General features: G+C 37.9%; 1 protein-coding gene across 1 annotated transcript in view; it reads left to right on the top strand.

Annotated features, from left to right (window-relative positions):
• Nucleotides 1-149: 149 nt before the first annotated feature.
• The window catches only part of CCDC34 (coiled-coil domain containing 34), a gene marked incomplete at its 3' end in the record, with an annotated part of 67,096 nt that continues 46,757 nt past the window's right edge, over nt 150-20,488 (top strand). Inside the window, exons 1-6 of the mRNA XM_009874953.1 lie at nt 150-262; nt 3,677-3,809; nt 6,282-6,389; nt 14,680-14,832; nt 16,649-16,790; nt 18,076-18,280. Coding sequence (XP_009873255.1) covers nt 150-262; nt 3,677-3,809; nt 6,282-6,389; nt 14,680-14,832; nt 16,649-16,790; nt 18,076-18,280 — 854 coding nt within the window. The remainder of the gene's footprint in view (nt 263-3,676; nt 3,810-6,281; nt 6,390-14,679; nt 14,833-16,648; nt 16,791-18,075; nt 18,281-20,488) is intronic.

The following is a 20,488-nucleotide window of genomic DNA, read 5'->3' as shown; positions in this document are numbered from 1 at the left end:
CGTCTGGGCCCAGGCCGAGCAGGGAGCTCGGGGCCACACCTCGTACGTGCCTCCTTCCGCCTGAGGCCTTTGCTGGGGGCAGATTATTTCATATATATAGGATTAGTTTGCCTGTTTCAGAGCTCTAGGCACCTCGTGCCCTTTGTATGATGTCTGGGGAAGTCGCAGGTCGCAGCAAGTCTTTTCTGTGGGCACTTGAGTATTTTCACGGGTTTGTAGAATTACCTGTAAGCTGTCAACCTGAGCCTCAGGGTCTTGCAAGGTAAAAAGGTACAGCCGTTGCTGTCGCTCTTCTAAACGTTCTTACAGACTAAAGGGCTGTTTTCACTGGTGTGTGTAGCTATACCCAGAGTCAGCTTTGTGCATATGCAGCACACAGTTCTTGTTCCTGTGGCTTGACTTCATTCCTTTCCAATTATATGCAAACTGAACATGGCTTCTTTCCCTCGGGATTCCCTTTGCTTGACAACACAATAAATAATCCTTATTCCTCCCTTTAACACAGAAGTAAGAAGAGTAGGGAGACCCTGTCTCATTCTGGAACACAACCTTTGCAATGAAGACGTTGCAGATCTGTGCAGTGACTGATGTTGGATATAACCAGTGAGACTGAACCAAGCTAGAAATGTCAGTGGGATAAGGGAAGGACATTTGAGCTTCATAGGGGTGCAGGGTTCCAGTGTGGTTCTCAAACTTCCATGGACAGCAGTGAAGGAATATAGGCAATGTGGAACTATTGTTACAAGCATTTCTTGCAGAAGGTACTAAAAAGTCCAGGGGAGGTGTTCAAATGTAGTCAGAAATAGAAGCTTCAGAGTGAAAGGGAAATTAGCCAGTTTACGGTCCGTCCTGTTTCAGGTTTTCTGTTGCCTCTCTCTTTACTCCTCAATAAGAAATTTTGTTCGCAGACCTTGAAGTTGTGTGGCACTTAGTGCAAACTACTCTGTCTTTGCAGCTTGAGATGCTACTTGACACAGTTGCCAGTTTCTGGGCCTAGCGCCGCCGTATTCCCTGGCAGGGGTAAGATGCAGTGGAAGACAACCTCTGCTAGAGTCTGAGCTGGAACAATCTCATTAAACTCTGCAGGCACAATATATACTTTAGTCATGCAGACACCGCATCTGAATAATGCTACTGCCGTGTTGTAATAAGTGTCTACCAGATCTTCATATAGCAGCTTCCGTGTATAACTGCCAAGTTCTCAAAAGTATAATAATAAAGAACATTTCTTAAACAGCCACTACCCCCTCCACGTATGCACACGCTCTCTCCCAGTCTTTTTGTTGTTGTTGTCCTCTTTACCCAAAGATTAGCTGGAGGCAAACATTTAATGTGGGAAATGCAATATTTGCAGAAGAGAAAGGCTGAAAACAAGGCCTTGTGAAATGGTGTTAGGCGTTTTCATACTTTCATTATGTATCAGGGTTATGTTTGATGGTGTGCCTTAAGTGAATATATGGTAAATGATAATCACAGTGTTTTCTACTAATGCCAGATGTATCTAATTTGATTTAAGATACTTATTTAAAAACAAAGGTGCAGTTGAAAATATGGTACTTCATGAAATCTGTTATTTTAATGATTTTGAGGAAGGTCATAGCTGTGAACATGCTAGCATTTCAGAAGATGGTCCCATGAAATTCAAGGTCGGTGTGGCTCAACACATACAATCAATGTGCCAGGGAGAGGCTGACCGGTTGCCGGGATGTGCACTGAGATGGGTTGGGCTCCAGTCGCTGCTCCGGTGCAATCTGCCTGAGAGCTTTAGATGCGGTACCGCAGAAGAGCAGAAATGTTTCTCCTAACAGTTCTTCATATCGAGCTTGTGTTTTCCTATGTTGAAACTTCGTTTTCTGTTGTTTCTTACTTGTATACAGTATGTTTTTAATTTATTACTCTGATTTTTTTTGAGAAGTTAACAGCTTGAAGTCTATAATTACAGATACAAGAAAATGTGTAGTAAATGTTATTTTTCTTAATTCCTTCCTTTTACTGATACTTTTTCTCAGGGTGATCTAGTATGTTAGCATTGCTCTAGTACAGGGTGCCATAATGCAAACTGTGCACAACAAAAGAATGTATTGAGGAAGTATCTCTGCCCAAAATGTCAAGTCTGGACAAAGTTGCGTTAGTTTCCTGAATTTGAATGCATAATGTTTTAAGTTTATCTTTGATAAACTCTCAGAGAGTTATTTTCTAACAAAATGTGCTATTATGCATTCCTAAGTTGCATCCCTTATTATATGTGTCTGTTTAACAACTGTCTCTGTTGTCTTTTTGGCCTTCGTTAACAGCGTAGCATAAAAGCCCTGGGGTTTTTATGTGTTGGACAGCACTGGGCTTGGGACTGCTTGGCCTGTGCTGCTTCTGTCTGACTGTTGTCTGTGTGCCAGGGTGTCCTGCCAGTCCAGTTGTGCTACATCTCTGTGGCAGCACAGTATAAAGAGATTTGGGACTGATTCTGTATGGGGAAAACAACCTTTTTCCAGGTTAGTTTTAGGGTGAATCAGCTCCCTTGGATGTGTCACGACTTGACCAGGAAACAGTCATGTTAGTGTACATGCATGTAGGTAACAACAGTGGAGAAGGGGAGCACAAAACTCCTTAGCACAGCCGTTGTCCCCAAATTCTTTGTATCACAGAAATATATTCTGAATATTACTGGAACTTACAATGTTCAACAACGAAGTATTGCTGTTCTCTGTGAATGTGTAATACTTGTATGTTGATAAAAACCAGATGTCTTGTGCTTAAAAGATTTGTTTCATGAGTATTATCATAATATGCTAGTTTGGATGCCTCTTCTGTAGCTTGAATTCAGCACACAATTACTCACTGTAGGGAAGTATGTACGTCGGTAGGTATTTCAAGAGCCCATACAGCCATATAAAATACTAAAGTGAAGTGTAGTTCACTGGTCATAGTGAAGAGAAGAATCTAGGAGATAGATTTCTCTGTAAAGTTTCTTCTGTTGGCATGTTTTCTGTTTTTGTTGACTTAGAGCCTAATAGTCTGTCTTACTTATGAGATAGTACATGTATAGAATATTATAAAAGGTATTACTGACCTGGGGCTAGGATTGCTGTATTATTCATGAGTAAAGAAGTTATGAGTGAGTTATGCAAGGTATCCCATTAAAAGTCTAATAGAACTTTGTATAATATCATCAAGTGTTGTATGCAAGCCATATTTCTTAAATGTGTTTCCTATTGGAGTGACTGCATTCTTAATGCTCAGGTTGCTTGATATAATAAATCCAATTCTATAGGACTTGAATAAAGAAAAAATATTCTTAGTTGTCCTTTGCTTGTGCTAAACGCCAGTGGATACCTGCAGCCTCTCTGTGAGCAATGACAGAATGTTAAGGTTAAATCTCTGATTTCCCTGGGTTTTGAAATGTGAGAAGGCAGGTGACACTTTGATATTTCTGGTGTTCGTGTTTAATTCATAAAAGGTAGTGCCTGAATCTGTTCCACGGTTTGAAACAGTGGGAAAAAAATCACCAACAAGCTAGAATTTATTATGCAGAATGTAAGGGGGATGGTCAGAGGCACACTGTGTTGTTGTCACATATGCCATAAAAGAATTGTAGTTTTTCGAGGCAGTAGCCCTGATTAACTTTTCAGTCAAATATATTGCACATAATTTTATTTTACATTTCTCATTTTTCATTCAGGAAGGCTGCAGACTCTGAAATAGCAGGGGGAACAGAAGAGTCACCTTTGAAGGATAATCTTTCACCATGGCAAGAATGGTTCATTGGCAAAGAGAAGGAACTACGTGCCCGCTTACAAGCTAGAGCTGCAGAGGTGAATACATCCTTTTGGCTTGATGTTAAGTCTAACAGAAGATAGCAAACACAGGAATTATATTTTTTCTTTTGATTGTGGGAACAAAGGTAGTTTTGTCTATTATTTTTTAATATCTTGGGCCTCCATAGTGTTTGTGTTTGACATGCTGACATGATTCATGCTACATGCATTCTCTTTTGCCTCATTGAAGTGGTGCTGTGTAATATTTTGCTTATCCAACTGTCAGGTAATGGTTCGACTTTAAAGGATTAAAACATATTTATATAATTGGTACCTTGATTTTCATCATGAGTACATATGCCTGCATGCAGATAGTAAAACACAACAGGGCGTGTGCTGAGTCTAAGTATGCCAAGCTACGTGGTTACATATGAGGCACGGTGTTGTTACCCACTTAATGTGTAGTTAAACAGCTGTCTGGTGTCCTTTCCCAGGATCAGTTTCCGTCTCCCAGCATTCTTCCTCCTCCTATCTTTTGCCCCCATGAAAATGAATACTTCTTGAATACTGGGGCTAGGGCAGAATTAAATTAGAACTGTATCTTTTCTTGATTAATATGTTTGTAGTTGCAGTCGATTAAATGATACTGTTGTTGAAAATTTAATTGGAAGTATTGGGTATGGTTCAACAATCACATTAAAGTTAGATCGTTTCTCACTTTAGTTACTGATTTACTTTTTGACCTTGAGCAATGTCATCCAATGTGATTCACTTTATCTGTAAAGTGAATGTAACATACAGCTGTTTTGTGTGGGCTATCTCATGTTGTTTAGGTAACACCCACTGCTGGGAGGTTCTGGAACAGTCTTTTAGAGGTCAGCATAACACTAAAATAGTTTGTTAAACTTGAGGAGTGTGTTCTGATCTGTTAATATTCACTGTACATTTCATGAGTTCCGCTTTAGATTTCAGTTTGGTAATTGTCTCTCCCTTCTTTGATTTTTAAGTACAGACAAAAGAGTCAATGTAATTTCTGGTGTCGTGTAGAAAATGTACTTTGTGTATGGACTTCTCATGTGGTCTTGATGGGGAACCGAAGCAATTTATTGATGTGTATCACACAATAGCATTTATACAGTACTAAATATAATTAGAAGATATCTTTCTTGACTAAATATTAAGCAGTCATAGGACAAGCATTACTTAAAGCCATGTAGAAATGAATGGAAAAGGTAAATGTTTTATTTATTTTTAATTTGTAAGATTTTGAAAACATGAGATGTTGAACTGCGATGTAGGCAACTCAAATAGCTTATACCAGGGGAAAAAAAATACTATCAACCTCTTGGTAATATACCAGAAAAGAAAAAAATATGTTATTGTGATATAAAAGTATGTTGCTACATTTGCATAAAAAAAGTATTCTGAACTGGTATGCTAAGAAACAGCTGAGAAGTCCCTGATCTTTTGCTGACAGCAGCACTGAGTCTGCCCTCAATGTTGGAAATGTGGATAAACATTTGCAGTAGATAATGGATGGGATCTTGTAATGTACTTACAGTGCCATCGCCTTTTATGGAAACTGGGATCCCTGCAATATAGTTCTCTCAGAATGCAAATGAGATTTTAGTTGCTATAACTTTGCCTCATACAGTAGCAACTACATTTTCGAACTATGGCTGTACTGTATTTTCTCTGAGCTCTCTGTGGGCTCCATTTTTTATTTGATGGCTTATTAAATTCAAATCCAATGTCATAAGAAGAAGGGGTTCTCTCTGAAATTGACTGTCATGTAGGGACCATGAAATGAGTTTCATGGAAGTAATTGCATCTATGTTCTAAGGTAGGAATTTTCATTGAAAAATAGCACTTTGTGCTAATGCACCTCTTAGAGAAGGTAGGCATCTTGAATTGTTGTCTTGGTCATGTTTTTTTCTTTGTTGATTCATTCCCTTGGAGAGATATAAGCGATTGCATATATACTGTTTGTCCTCTAAAGATAAAATACTGAAGAATTTCTTCTCTCATTTTCAAAATAGAGCTCCTGTTTCAAAGTTTGCTAAAATCTGCAAAGATTTTGGCTTTAATAAACTTTGGGTTAAGCCCTAAGGTTCCTGTTGTTCTGGTACTAAACATCACAAGTGAGTAATATTTCACTTAGCTTTTGATGCCCTCCTGAATGCAAAACAGTACACCCTGTAAATTTTAAGTGTTGTAGAAAAGTGCTGCTGCACATTAAGATTCTACTGACTGAAGAGGCATTTATATAAGCAGGGGAGTGATTTGCTATGTTGAATTGTTTCCAAAGCCTAATTAAAATATCTATTTCCAATTCATATTCCAAAAATTATGCATTTCCACTGATTATATTTGTGTTGATTGTCATCCATCTCCTCCAAAATCTTAATGAGGACAAAATTTCAAAATCTAGTGCTTGAATTGTTTTAAGTGCAGCACTGTTTCCAGTACTGAGTGTACTGGTATAGATGGTCACCACAGATTTAAGTTGAATACTTTTTCTTTAATTAGGAAATTGCTATACAGCTTAAGCAGGTGAAGCAAAAGGAAGAATATGAAAAGAGGAGAAGAATTGCTGAAGAGAAGCACAAGGAATGGGTTCAAAAAAAAAGAGAAGAGGTAAATATTGCTTTAGCTGCAAATGTTCTACCACATGCCATGCTTAAGTAAACCTATGTAAAATTTACTTAGGCTATTTGGACAACCATGTTCTTAGTTTGCTGAGTGAATGGATGTTTTTATTGAAAATTTTAAAACCACATCAACACAGTTAAACAATTCTTCCAAGACTTTCTTTTTTCTTTTTGTAAGGTATGAAGAGATTTGTTTTCTGAGTAGTTACCAATTGGATTACATCTTGTGCAGTAACCTTCTGCTAATTATAGCTGCAGTTCTGTCTTCAGTATACCCTACTCTTTCTGACTTACCCTACCCAAAAGCCCAAGCATTTTTGATAAAGTGTACATCTTAAGTGTCTACAATGTCTTGTACACCAAGTAGAACCAGAAGAAAGATTTAGTTAAGTACCGTTGTGATAGGGCAAATGGTATGATAGAGTTTAGAAGGATAATTGAGCTGTGAGACCAGATTCAGGAAATTCTCAATAGAACACAGTTAGCAATTAGGAATTCCTTCATCCAAAAAGTCTTTTTCGAGTGAGATCAAAAATTTTGTTAAGTTCTCTTGAGAGGGATGCTGAAGCCCAGGGTCAGAAGCAGACAGGCTCCAGACCTCGGTGGTGCACTGTACAGCTCCGTGTCACGTAAGGCAAGCAGGTGTGCTGGGTGGCAAAAATGGAAACATTTGGGAGGCTTGGGCTTGTGCAGTCCCTGGTAGTTCATGGACGTATGCATTCCTCGCTTACAGTCTGGAGCAATCCCAGTGGCTTACCGTTCTCTACTTCTGGTTCTGAGTAAAACCAGATGAAGATTGATTAAAAATATCACAATGCCACCAGCTGGGTTAGTTATCCAAACCTCATACGTTTGTTTTCACTGCTTCAGAGCTGCTTCTTTGGATTCAGGTTGGAACCACTAGAATAACCTGTGTTTGGATCTAACCTAATTATTCTTACTCTCAATGCTGACTGCACGATTGACATAAACCCGCCCCAAAACCAGTCCTGCTCTAAGCATTTATGATGATGTGGAAAGGGTCCTCCCTTATTAAAGTACACCACAAAAAGTAAAAGATTTATTATTCTGCACAAACAATGCCACTTTCCTCTTCTAAAATGCAAATTAAATTATAGGTGCCTGTAGCTACTCGTTGGCTTGAAAGAGTTTGGGCTGCCTGTTAAAACTGTTAATTTTCACACTTCAGTCCTTCCTCCTCCCTTCCATCTTCAACTTCTGTAAATGACCTGTTTGGATCTTCCAAAGACCTTTGTCTTTGTGGATTTACTGATCAAGTGCTACTTTTCTCTTGTCAATGGGAATAGGAGGTCTTTTTTATGGTAATCACATTAGTCCAGAGGACAGGAGAAAAAAACATTAGTATCTGGACTTTTTCTTATTATATTTTGAAAGGATAAAGTCATCCTTGTCCCAAGCTTTTACCAAAAGTGATCTGATTTTTGTTTAAATCCGATGATTCATTGGCTAGTCTTTTCTGTAAACTACACTCAAATCACGAACAAATTGAACTTAAAAGCTTAGCTATCTTTAGGGTCTTAACATTTATGCTGCATAGACCTTACCCCTTCAAGTTTCCACAAGACTGTGGATCTGGACACTGACTGAAGGGTAAATTAGTCAATTCGGTAACTAAGAAGGTGTTGAAACTTGCGTAAACATGAAGTTTAAGGTTAGATTCATGTGTTGCCTGGTATAATCGAGAAGTGGCATCCCTGCCCATGACAGGGAGGTTGGATTAGATGATCTCTAAGGTCCCTTCCAGCCTAGGCCATTCTATGATTCTGTGATTCATGAGCTCTGACAGTTGATGTGATTTTCTTGAGGAGCATGTATACATCTCGTATTTGTAAAAGATCACTTTGTTTCCTTCTAGAAGCATCAAAAGATACTCCTTGAGACAAAACTTGCAGTATTCTTCGGTGAAATATGCATTAAGTGGTCACCTTTTTCATATCCAGTTACTCATTCTGGGCTCCTGTGTGTAGACTGCAAAAGTGCTTTACTTGGAAGGATGCAGTACTTCTGGGGATGTTCCGTGCATAACCTCCACAAGTCTCTATCCTTTCTCATTGCTGAGAGTTCTGCTGATGAAGGAGGTAGGGAGTGGTTGAACATACATGAAACTCTTTCCTTCATCTTGAGCATCCAGCACCAGGAGATGCGGCGGAAAAATCTTTGTACCATGACTGTGAGATACTTTTATGTCAGAAGTAGAATGCTTGTATGTGCATAAAAGAACTCTGCATTTTTTCTGTTTGCTAAGCCACTTCTTTTGCATTTTGTTGCATGGCAGTGTCAGTTGTGATGCTCTGACTGTTGAATATTAGGGTTAGGTTAGGAAGCAAAGCTTGAGCACTGTTTTTGTTCACTGGTGGTTTCATTTTTTAATTGTTTAATATGTATTTAAAACTATATGCTGCAAACTTTTTTTAATGCTTCCAATCATTTTGCATAAAATATTTTTGAAAATAAAGGAGTCATAACCATTTAATATTCTTGCCTGTAAATAGCATTTGTGTTTATAAAGGCTTTAAATGAACTAGAAGTAATATATTGAAACATGAGCTATCAAATAACATTCTAAGCCGTGAAATACGTTTATGCAAATATGACAAAATTTTGTAGCTCACTAGGAATTAAAAGCTTAATCAAATCAACTGTCAGGTGCTACCCTGGTTCTAATGCCTTTACAGTTTTCAGTAAAATGCTAGATCTCTGCTGGACGAAAGTAGTCTTACTTTCTATCTTTTCTAAGGTTGAGTCATTTTTGGGCAAACAGTAAATTGTCTGTTTTCACAGAAAACTCATCAGGTGAAGTAAAGACAGTTTAATAGGTAAAGCAAAAGCTGCCTGTGCGAGAAAAGCAAAACAAGAAATTCATTCACCACTTCTCATGGGCAGGCAGGTGTTCAGCCATCTCCAGAAAAGAAAGGCTCGATCACACGTAGCAGTGACTTGGGAGGACAGACACCATCATTCCAAACATCCTTCCCTTCCTCCTTCTTGCTCCAGCTTTATCTGTTGAGCGTGATGTCACACGGTCTGGGACATCCCTTGGGTCGACTGGGGTCAGCTGTCCCAGCTGTGTCCCCTCCCAACTTCTTGTGCCCCCCAGCCTCCTTGCTGGTGGGATGGTGTGAGGAGTGGAACAGGCCTTGATGCTGTGTAAGCCCTGCTCAGCAATAATGAAATGACTGTTGTGTTATCAACACTGTTCTTGCCACAAATTCAAAACGTAGCACCAGAGGAGCTCCTTGTAGTTGCAACAATAACTGAAATCTCAAAAGCAGAGTGCTTGCATCCTCATGTTGTTAACATCCCTGTCTCTAGTCTTTAACTTGCATATAATACTTCATGCAATACCTAGCAAGGTTGGAAGAGCACAGGTATTGAAGTTACACTTTTTGCATTGGAAAAACTAATTATTCTAATATCAATGTTAATTTGACTGCAGCATGTCAAGTATTTTCTGCATTGTTGAATAGAGAATGGGGCATCTTTTTTATTTTTTCGTAGAAGTAAATATGAGAAAAGCAGACGTTTAACATAGTACTTTGTTCAAGTTTTTTTTATTGTTCATTTTTTCTTTCAGTAAGTCCTCATTGCTTACTTAAAAAGACAATTGTAACAGAAAGCAGATACTGGGAAAATTCTGCATTGATGCTTTTTCACTGAAAATTTTGTTCTTATAATTTACTTTGCTGTTGGCCGATAGTCTTTATAAGAAGGAAAAAGCATTAAGAAATATTAAAGCCTAGAGCCAACACACTATAAAATAATGAATGACAATGTTCTTGGAGCAGACTTCCCTTTCATGGCGAGCTGTGTGATTCCTCTCCAAGGAAAGACTTACAATCCAGCTCTTACACCAAAGACTTTGTTTAATGCATACTTTATCTCTCCATTGCTAATATAAACACTTTGAGCAGCAGCTTTGGCATGATTTTCAAGTTAAAAAGTCATGCTCACTCACGCTCTCTTTCCTTCATCCAATGAATTGTTAATTACTTTTTGAGGAGTGGTACCACTTCAACAGAACGGGTGGAGAATCCTGTCATCCCAGCCTGCAGCCTGGTCCCCAGTGGGACACCTTAGTTTGAATCCCCTCAGGCAGAGAGGTAATGAAATCCGGATCTTCCCTCTCCTAGGTTAATGTTCTAACAGCTGAACTATTGTTCTGAGTCAAAGCTGTGGTTGCTGCTGCATTTTATGTAGAGCCTGATGTGCTATGTATTTTGCCAGCAGTTTAGACTTGAAAGAGATGCTGAGATATTCGCCTTTTTCAAAATTGAACCCTTTAAAGAATTGTATTTGTCAGGGAAGCTTAAATATCTAGCATAAATACCTTTCAACCTTGAGAATCAACTGCATTCAAGAATTCAAATTTTCTATTTAGGTGCCCAGGTCTGTCTTTACATTGCTAACTTTTTTTTTTGGTAGCTCTGGGCTTAATTGCATAATTTGAATACTTTACAAAACAGTCTCTTTTTTTTTTCTTTTCTTTTAGCACAGTGTTGATGTGTCTTTACACAAAACTTTTCTGTGAGGTCATGCAGGGCTAGCTCTATGGCTATAATTTTAGGTTCCTGAATCTTAGTTGTGTCCAGACTTACCTTTAGATTTCTGTAAGTAGAATGAACTGACTCCTCATGGTTAGTGTTAGAATGAATTTTAGATAGACTTGTGGAGGAGGAATTCAGGGGGGCAGATGATTATAATGCACGTGCCCATGTATTTCAGCAACATCTGTGGAGTCTGCATTCTTCTGAAGACCACGAGAGTGTTCAGGGACCAAGTATGCTACGACTTTCTGCTTTGTCACGTATATTGAGCGCTCACATGAAAAAAACAAGAGTTGGGGAGAAAGATCCATATATGGAACCATTTTAAAATTCTCGAATTGCTAGACTGCAGTAGAGTCTGCACTGACTGTGTGAACTTGAGAAGCAAATCGTTGTAAACCTGCCTGTCAGTAGACACCATGGCTCAGTGTTCTTTCACTGACCTTCTTTCTAGCCTCTTGGTTTTTTCACATGCCAGTTCTGCAGATATTAAAGAAGTGTTCCTGTGGGCTAGGCTTGGTGACTGTTCTGTGTAATAGGGCTAAACTGAAAAGATAATCATGATTGGCCCAACAACCCAAATTTCTGACGCTGCCATCAGTTAGCATAAAATGATGCTAGCATATGGTAATTGAGATGTCAGAGCAAACAACTGTGAAGTAGAACTATCAATTATCTATGAAAAGAAAAGTGTTGTCACATTCTGCAGACAGAATATGGGAAGGAATTGCTATGAGAACTATCTTAAAGACATAAACCACAGCATTATTTTCTGGAAATATTTCTGCTCAATGGCATGCTACATAGAAAATGAAGAGCAGAAGTCAGCTCTGCACTTTCTCCTTTGTCATTTAATCATTCATATGAAATACAGAAATGTATGTTTTATTAATTTTATTCCAGATGGATATAGTTTCTCTGTTTTGATGGTAATTGGTGTTTTTTTCTGCCTGGAAAATTATTTAATATTTCTACCTTCTGTCAGGAAGCACAAGGAATGCTTCTTCAAATTTTACGTTCCTTTGACAATTCTCCATGTGTACTTAGGTCTGTTTTTTTCTTGAAAAGTTAGTAGTTCTGCTGAGGACACATTGCTTTTGTACCGCCTCTGAGACACACGCTGCCTCCTGAGTCACCATCGCTGCTTTGTGGGACGGCTGGATTTGGGTTGGGTGGGGGATTTCCAAGTAGTGACCTAGCCCAGGCTTCATTAGGTTCCGAGGCTTGATAGGATCACAGCCCAGAGTGGTGAACCTGCAGGGCAGATTTGTATCCTTAATAACGTGCTTGGGTGGGGTGACGGGAGAACAAGCCTTTCTTGGAATGAGTAATTGGATGGTTTACAATCAATACCTTAATTTAAGTAATACCTGTAATCATATTTTAAAGTGTATGTAAATGTATGAGTGGTTTAGTGAATAGATCATGTCTGTTTTGAACCCAAGATCAAAGAGAATTTATAAAACCCAATCTGACAACACCAAGCATAAACAAATTATATAATTTCCCTTCCCCCATATGTACGTGGAGTGAAAGGAGGGCTGAAGAACGTGTACATTAATATGCACATTCCTAGCATTTTTGATAGGCTTGTATAAGGGAAGGTAGTGGGGACAGGGGCGGGGGGCGGGAAGCTAGGAAGGCCAGGGTGGCAGGAGCTTGACATGAGACAGGTTCCTAAAGCAGCTGGGAATGTGCTGTGTGAGAACTTTATGAACGAAAAGCTGTTCTCTGCATGAGAGAAAGAGGAAGCGTTTCATTTGTCTGTGGAATAATATCTAGGCAGCTGCAAAGTCTGCAGTTCTTCAGGGAGTCTCCTCGTCTTCTGGATGTTTCACTGGAAGTAAAACTTGGCAATGGTTCTGGCTTTCATGGTAGTGTACACGGCACGTCATTGTTTACATAGGGCCTAATTTAACTTTGGGTCAGCCTAGATAGTAGCTGAACTCATCTGAGGTGTTGTGATTAAAGATACATCATTTAAGAAGCTTCGCTGCCTTTTGATTGCAGTGTTTAGAAAGGTTTTTAGTCTATTTTCTGCTTGTCATTGTTGTCCATTATTGAACAATTCCCCTAGGTATGGCATAATTTTCTCCTATATTTATTTTTGTGCTTTTTATATGATAAAACTCTTAGCTAAAGACTAGCTTTGAAAGATCCCTGGTTTTCTAGCTTGTTTTCATGTCCAATAGGGATAAGTCAGCAAACAACAAAAGATTTGAAATCATTGTAAGCCTTCACTAGTGGTTTTAACTCACTGTTTTAGCATATATATCTCACCTACATTAATGCTTTTTATGTGTCTCAGACTAGCAGTCTCAAAACAGAGTTTGTTGACTGATACGTGTGGGTTATACTTGGTAACAAAGGGACAGAGGAACAGCTCTGAATAAAAGAGGTTAAGATGAATTTTAGACGAGGGAGAGAAAGCTTAGATAACTGAGTATTTGTTTTTCAGACAAGTAATACTTAGGATCTGCATAAGTTGCTAAAAGTAGATGATTTTTTCTTTTTAATGTATATAGGCATGGAAAGGTTTGTCTCATATTAAGAAGGATCTTGATTCCATTCTTCACTAATACAAAAACATTGCAGAATCTCAACCTTTTTTTGGTGAAATCGTCTGCCATGTGTACACAAATAACTCTTTGTTATCAGGTAAGAATAATTGACAAGAGTATACCAAAACAGTCGTACTGGAAGTATCTTCATATTTAGGTGAAGAAGCATCCACCTCATAGATTATGGTAAATACAGTTAATAAGGCATATCTTGTAAAAGGGCAGAAAACCCCCACAGTTTATGTATAATTTGGCTGCCAATGGTAAAATTGTAGTATTGCTGCTAGTGTTGGCAAACACTGAATGGGGCACATTAACTCAAGCAGGTCTGTAAACTGACTTCTTCTGATAAGAAAGTCTGCAGTTTAGCATTGTGACATGCTCAGAAAGGAAATGAATGCGAAGAGTAAGCTAAGATTATGCTTAGAATTATTTTTTATCGAGGTGATTTCATGTAGTGTACATAAGGATTCAGACTTGAAAGTATTTATTATCCAGTGCTGTGCCTTACAAAAAATCAGCAAATGTTTTAACCTAAAAGCAATGCATTTTCTCTTTATTGGCCCTGGTTTTGCACCTCATCATCTCGTCCAATAAATGGTAGAAATGAGTTAGTGTTTTGCAGGGCGATATAAGCTAAAGCTTTTACTCAGTCTGGTGCTACTTTGTTTGATTACTCCTAAGTTTTGATATGGGGCACAAGACTTGAGCCAGCAGGTATTTCGGTGACTTGTAGAAGGGGCTGTTTGCCTGACTGCCATTTCGAGCTGTAGTTTGCTCAGGATTCATGGAGAAGTAAAATCTGACACACCATTGTCAAGAATTGTAACGTATATTTCTTTCCCAGAACTACTGAGACCGCTTTTCAGATATCTGAGTAGATGAAACAGATTAGTAAACATAATACATAAGGAGTCCTGAAAGCAAATTTTTTTGTCATGTTTTGAGACAAGTTTATATGTTTAAACTTATTTAAAACTATTTTATCTGAAACCTAGTGATAAGTAGGGGCTGTCTTCAAAGAGCTTACAATATGAATTTTTCTTCAGGGTTGTGATAATTTTATTTATAATTATGTTGAAGAATTGCCTGTTGAAATATACTGAAAAGTTTCTAGTCTGTTTCTTTGATTTTTTTCATGTAGGAAAGAAGGGAAAGGGAAAGAAAGCTGAGCAAAGAAATGTCAGAAAAAGCCACAAGGGAACTAGAAAAAATGCAGTTAAAAGAAAAGGCTGAAATAAAATATAAAGAATGGTTAAAGAAGAAGAGAGATGAAGAGACAGAAAAAAAGAAGAAAGAGAAGGTATTAATCAAATAATAATTTATTTGGATGGGATTACCTAATCATTAATGACATATATTAAAGTTATTGGTTGATTATAGTTTATCAAATGGCAGTGTTGTAAATAAAGAAAAAACCTTTCAAAAGTTATGATGCTAAAGACATTGAGGTATGGCCAGCAAAGCAAGATGCCTATCAATGCATTTTTGGTAGGAGTCTTTGCAAACTCACTGCAATTGGGATATGATAGGGGAAAGAAGAAAAAAAGCACACCGTGTGTATTCATTTTTTTACAAGGTGGCCCAATGTGTGATTATGTGGATTTTTTTCCTAGCACCACTATTCTGTTAGATTATTGTGCTTGCACATATTTCTAATTGAAAGCATTTTCCTCATATCTGTACCAATCTGATGCTATGAGTTCTAACTTTAATGTTATTTCATATTAATTAATAACCTATGTATTTTTATAGTGAGCTTCCATAGACCTCTTATTTCCTAAAGCATGGCCTTTGCGATCCTCTAGTTCACGGGATCAAATGCTCTAAAAAGGCTATGCTTGCAGGAATCTCCTAGAATTCCTCTGAAATACCACTCAGTGGTAATGATTATGCCCTCAGTGGTAATGATTATGCCTCAAAATTATGAAATGTGTGAGCAGAAGTCTTATCTGTGAAGTCGATTGGTTGTATTTTAATTTACTTCACAGAACAGTATAATTTTTCAGTAGAATATGTAATATTATAGGAGCACTGTAGTACTGTTGTAGCTAAATGTGGGGAAGGGTTATGGTGAGAAGAGTTTATGTGTACTCTCCCTATAATTGCAGCAGTTGTCCTTAGAGAGCAGAACAGATTTGTAAGTATTTTACAAGAACATATAATAATTTCTTTGGAGTAACTTTAAAATACAGTAAGATAGATCAAGTTGCAGGCCTTAACAACCTTAAGTTTTCAGTCTTTAAGAATCTCTCATATAACTAAAACACACATAAATACTCTGCACCAGTGGTGTTTATTTTCCACTTAACAAACTGAATCTGTGGCTCTGCTGATCTTCTGAAATGCACAGCACAAGGACCTGGAACCCCAAGAAAATTGAAATCATCGTACAGATGTAAACCATGGGCATTCTCTAGTCCTAGTCCTGTAATGAACTTCTAGTTCATTATGAAGGTTCTTAAAAATCCAAGTTTACACATAAATACTCTGCACCAGTGGTGTTTATTTTCCACTTAACAAACTGAATCTGTGGCTCTGCTGATCTTCTGAAATGCACAGCACAAGGACCTGGAACCCCAAGAAAATTGAAATCATCGTACAGATGTAAACCATGGGCATTCTTCTAGTCCTAGTCCAAGTTTGCAGTACATATAAAATTCGGTTTAAATCCAAATACCTTTACATCCTGGGTTTACTCCTGATTAATGGTTCCCCAAGCCTGTTCCAGGTTTGGAAGCAGCCCCGTCATGGCTGGTACGAGCTGGACAGATGGGAGTAAATGAGAAATGGCCTCTGTAGGCTAACTGCAGCACAGTAGGCCCTGGACATCTGCCCTTTATGTTCAAAATAGCTTCTGTATGTAGTCTTCCAAAAGCTTTCTGAGAGCTTTTTATCAGAATAAACACTGGATTAATGTGGAGGTTATTGGATTTTTTCAGACTTAAAGAAAAAAAATCAACTTTTTTATTGTCAGGAAAATATATTTGTATTTGAAAACGTACTTGAAACCTATTCAGCAGTCTGGGAATCTGCAAAAGTATTATTCACCATTTTGTTTGTATTGTACAGGACCTTGTCTGTAAGTATCTTAGATTTTAGATTTTTTTATTTTTTAGGAGAAAGAAAAAGAAAGGGAAGCTGAGCTACAGGAGAAGAAAGCAAAATCAGAGAAGATCTTTAAGGAATGGCTCCATAATGCTAGAAATAAACCACGTCCTGTTTTAAATAGTTATGGCTTCCCACATGGGAAGTCTGCAGGTTTGTACTTCTACTACACATCTGTAGTGACTTAGGTTTGTGGTTCCTTCCCTCCAATCTCTTAACGTAAAATTAAACCTGTTTAAGATTTTCATCCAATATCTAATTTTGGCACATGGGAATGAACATCTCTTATGGTGCAAGTCAGAGAAGCTTTTATGCTGAGACTCTCTGTGCATTTTTCATAGCCCTTCATGTTGTTTGGGAGGAAAATAATATTATTTGAGAGAATAATGTGGTGTACTAAATGTGAACTGATTTTAATCTCATTTTCCTTATCAGGCATGGGGATCACAAGACCCAGTTACTTGTTCCTGTGAAGCAAATTGGTTGTGTTGGCATCCTTGTAAAGTTTATGTTTGTGCTACAGGAGGTGTGTGCCACCTTACCACACCTGAATCCCCCTTAGAAAAGTGTTTTTTTGAGATGGAGATTAATTAGAGGCTGACAGATGTCCTGTCTGAAAAAGGAGACATGGGAAACAACCTGTCTTCTGAGCAAGATTTCCTTTCTGTTTAGCTTTACGCCTGCACTGCACCTTCTGTACAAAGCAGGTGAACTGCCTTTGCTCTTTTGCTTACATCTGCTTATGGATGGTGATCCACTTTCCCAAAGTGTTTTGGTTTGGACCTTCATTACTTCCTGACAGCTGCATCCCTTGTTTAAGTGATTTTTGAGAAATATAACTGTACCCAGTTGTGTTCCTGCAATAGAATGTATTACAGACTTTGTTCTACCCAACCACCTGATTTATGCACTACAGACAACATGTTTCTCCTGATGCATTTTAGGCTTTCTGATAGTGCTTTATGGGCCCTAGGTTACAAATTGCAGATTACTCATGTATATGTGCATAATTAGTGTATTTTTCACGTCAATAAAATAAAGAATATCAGATAAGCAAAGATAGAAAAATGTGAAGTTTGCATATGTGGTGACAGGAAGTTTTATTTATAAATGCTTTGAAATAATGCAAAGTAGCCAGTTCGTAGACATTTACAGCTTTTAAGTACATAAAGGACTGAGGATTCCAAATGTTACACAGCATTCAACCTGCTTATTTTTATAAATGTAGATGAAGAGTATGCCAGTTACTGGTAAAAAAAAATGGTGGAAGGTTTTATTACTTTGAATACTTTCAATTATGTGATGTGCCTCTGCTGTCTTTCTCTGAAGATGCTATTGTGTCTTTGTTAGTCCATCTGATTATTATAACTGTTGGCATTGTAAAGCTTGTAGTGTAAACATTCCTTGTTAGTTATGTGTATTTTCTAAATGTTTTTAGGGTATGCTAGTGGAAATTCCTATCCAGCTCCAGCATATTGTAATCCCATTCCTTGGAAACCTGTACATGTGCCTCCTCCAAAGGAAGAAAACGTTCATACCGTGAAGAAGAGTAAGAGACCTGTATCCTCTCAGTCACGTGTGCCTTTGCCTGTGGTAATTTATAAGCCCAAGAGCAACCTTTGTGTTGGATCCTTGTGCAAAGAGTAGTTATAGTACAGAACCCAAAACTATTCTAGTGATATTGAGTGAACTGGGCCATGAATATGAAGTCCTGTGTAGCTGTATGTCCAGAACAGGTGACTACTTTTTGGATTTGTTTTGTGGTGTGGTTTTTTTTTTTTTTAATTTTTGTAGAAGGGTTTTATAATTACAGGTGACCAATCAGCTTTTTAATGTGTTTTTTTTTTGTGCTGCATTTTAGTAAAAAAAACAAAACAAAAAACCCAAGCAAACGAAGAAAAAAGTCGTATTTCGCCAGTTGTGATGGGACTGTACCTAAATACCAATAAAGCGTACAGGATTCTTTCTTCCGTTCTTCTTCTTTTGTTCTTGAAGGAGTTCTTTTGTGTATGTGATTATTCTTTTGGGGTGACAGTATTACTGGGGTTATTTTAAAGATGCTGGTTATAACAGACTTTAAAACAATTCTTGGCTTAATGCGGAAGGAATTCAAGGCCTGTGTGCAGTTGCAAGGTGGACATTCTTCAGGCAGTTGGAAGAAGCCTTGTGCTTGAAGGTCCTGGTCTCACAGGGAGACCTGATCCACCCTGAAATCTTCTGGAAAGGTAACACAGCAGGACACAAGCAGTCAAGGGAATTCCTGGAGAGCCCTGGGAACTTCCTAAGCTCCCGACACAGTGTGGGAAACAAGTGCCAAACATTTATGAATAAGTAATATGCAACATGGGTTATCATTATATTAGTTAATGAACGTCTATTAAGAGTACCTGATTTCCTGCAGTCTAATACTGTCATAGGCATACAGAGTAAAAAATGTGTAGTTTTTAATGCTGTATTTATTGAACAGTTTATTTTCCTATTTATTCTACTACCAAATTAAAACAAAGACACCTAATGCACCTCTTGTGAAAGACAATAAAAACTCTTAGCAAGGCTGCTGCCGTGACTTACTAGAATGATCTCTTAATGCTATTTATAGGTTATTTCCATATTCTGAAGTATGTAAAACTTTAGGTTTGCTTCAGGTCATTGTTATTTTTAAGACAGAAAAATAATTATAATGGTTCACACAATATTCTGTGTATTTACTTGGTACTAATTTTACTATACACACTTAGGAGAAGTCTGGACCTCATAAAATGTGCAAAATGTCAAACTGTGTTTTTGTTAAGGAGGAGAACGTGGGCTTCCTGGAAGAAGTGTGCACTTTATCTTCACGGTGTAGAGCTCCGCGCCTGGCTTTTTCTATAAGGACCTCCATGATGAATTGGTGTGAAACTAGTGGATTAATGGTTTAGTTGGTAATCCCTCCAGCTGACCTTGCCATGTGGAGGTGTCTTAAGAGAGTCAGAAGTTTGACAATCGTGTAAGCTGCCAGAAGCTTATTAGCGTTCAGATGAAGGGTCAGCACTTTCCAGTAATGTAAATAATTAATTTTGGATTATCCTACAGCGGTTTCTTGGGATTCTGATTTAGTTGAAGAGCTGTCAATTTCTCTAATGGTTTTGACGAAATAGCGTGTGGCCATCAGTAAGGTGTGTTGATGTAATTACCTGACTGTGTATTTACAACTTTGTTTTAGCATTTATGTTCTTGTAGTGACATAAAATGGCCTATTGTATGAAGGTGGGCGTTGATAGCATTTGTATTAAGAGAGTATGAGAAAATCTATGACTCGATTCTACTGTGACACATCATTGACAAGATTTCTGTTGTTTTCAACAGTGACAAACGGCAATTTGCAGGGCTTTCTATGATAACTCAATTGGAGTTGTCCTTCAGGACTGTATGTCTGCACCCATGGTGAAGAGCTAAATAAATCTTCAGTGTCTATTTGGTTCAGGAATAGGAATATAGCATTAAACGTTGAGGTCTAGTAGTTTTCTTTCTGATGCCTCAGCCAGAATTATTAAACTGAGTACTTACTGAAATCTCGTTTAGAGATTTTGGAGAATACTAATAAATATCTTAAGCTGTTATTCTTTTTTTCTCCAACCAAAGATAGTGTTATTTTTTTCTCCATCAGATTTTCTGTAGAACGGTTTATCTTGTCTTCAGAGTCAGAAAAACATTTAATTTGGAGAGAGCGAGCTTTAAGTGGACTTACTACTCCTAAACCAGCAACTTTAAGATGAGGCCCTTGCTGTAGCTTATTTATAGCACTGTAAATGCAGTTCTGTTCTAACTAAATTACAAATAAGGTTAAGGCAAGATAGCTCATGAGTGTAGAT

The sequence above is a fragment of the Apaloderma vittatum genome, unplaced genomic scaffold (genome assembly GCF_000703405.1).
Source record: "Apaloderma vittatum isolate BGI_N311 unplaced genomic scaffold, ASM70340v1 scaffold5778, whole genome shotgun sequence".
NCBI classification, from domain to species: domain Eukaryota; kingdom Metazoa; phylum Chordata; class Aves; order Trogoniformes; family Trogonidae; genus Apaloderma; species Apaloderma vittatum.
Note: the sequence above shows the minus strand (reverse complement) of the source record. Positions and strands in the feature narration are given on the sequence as shown.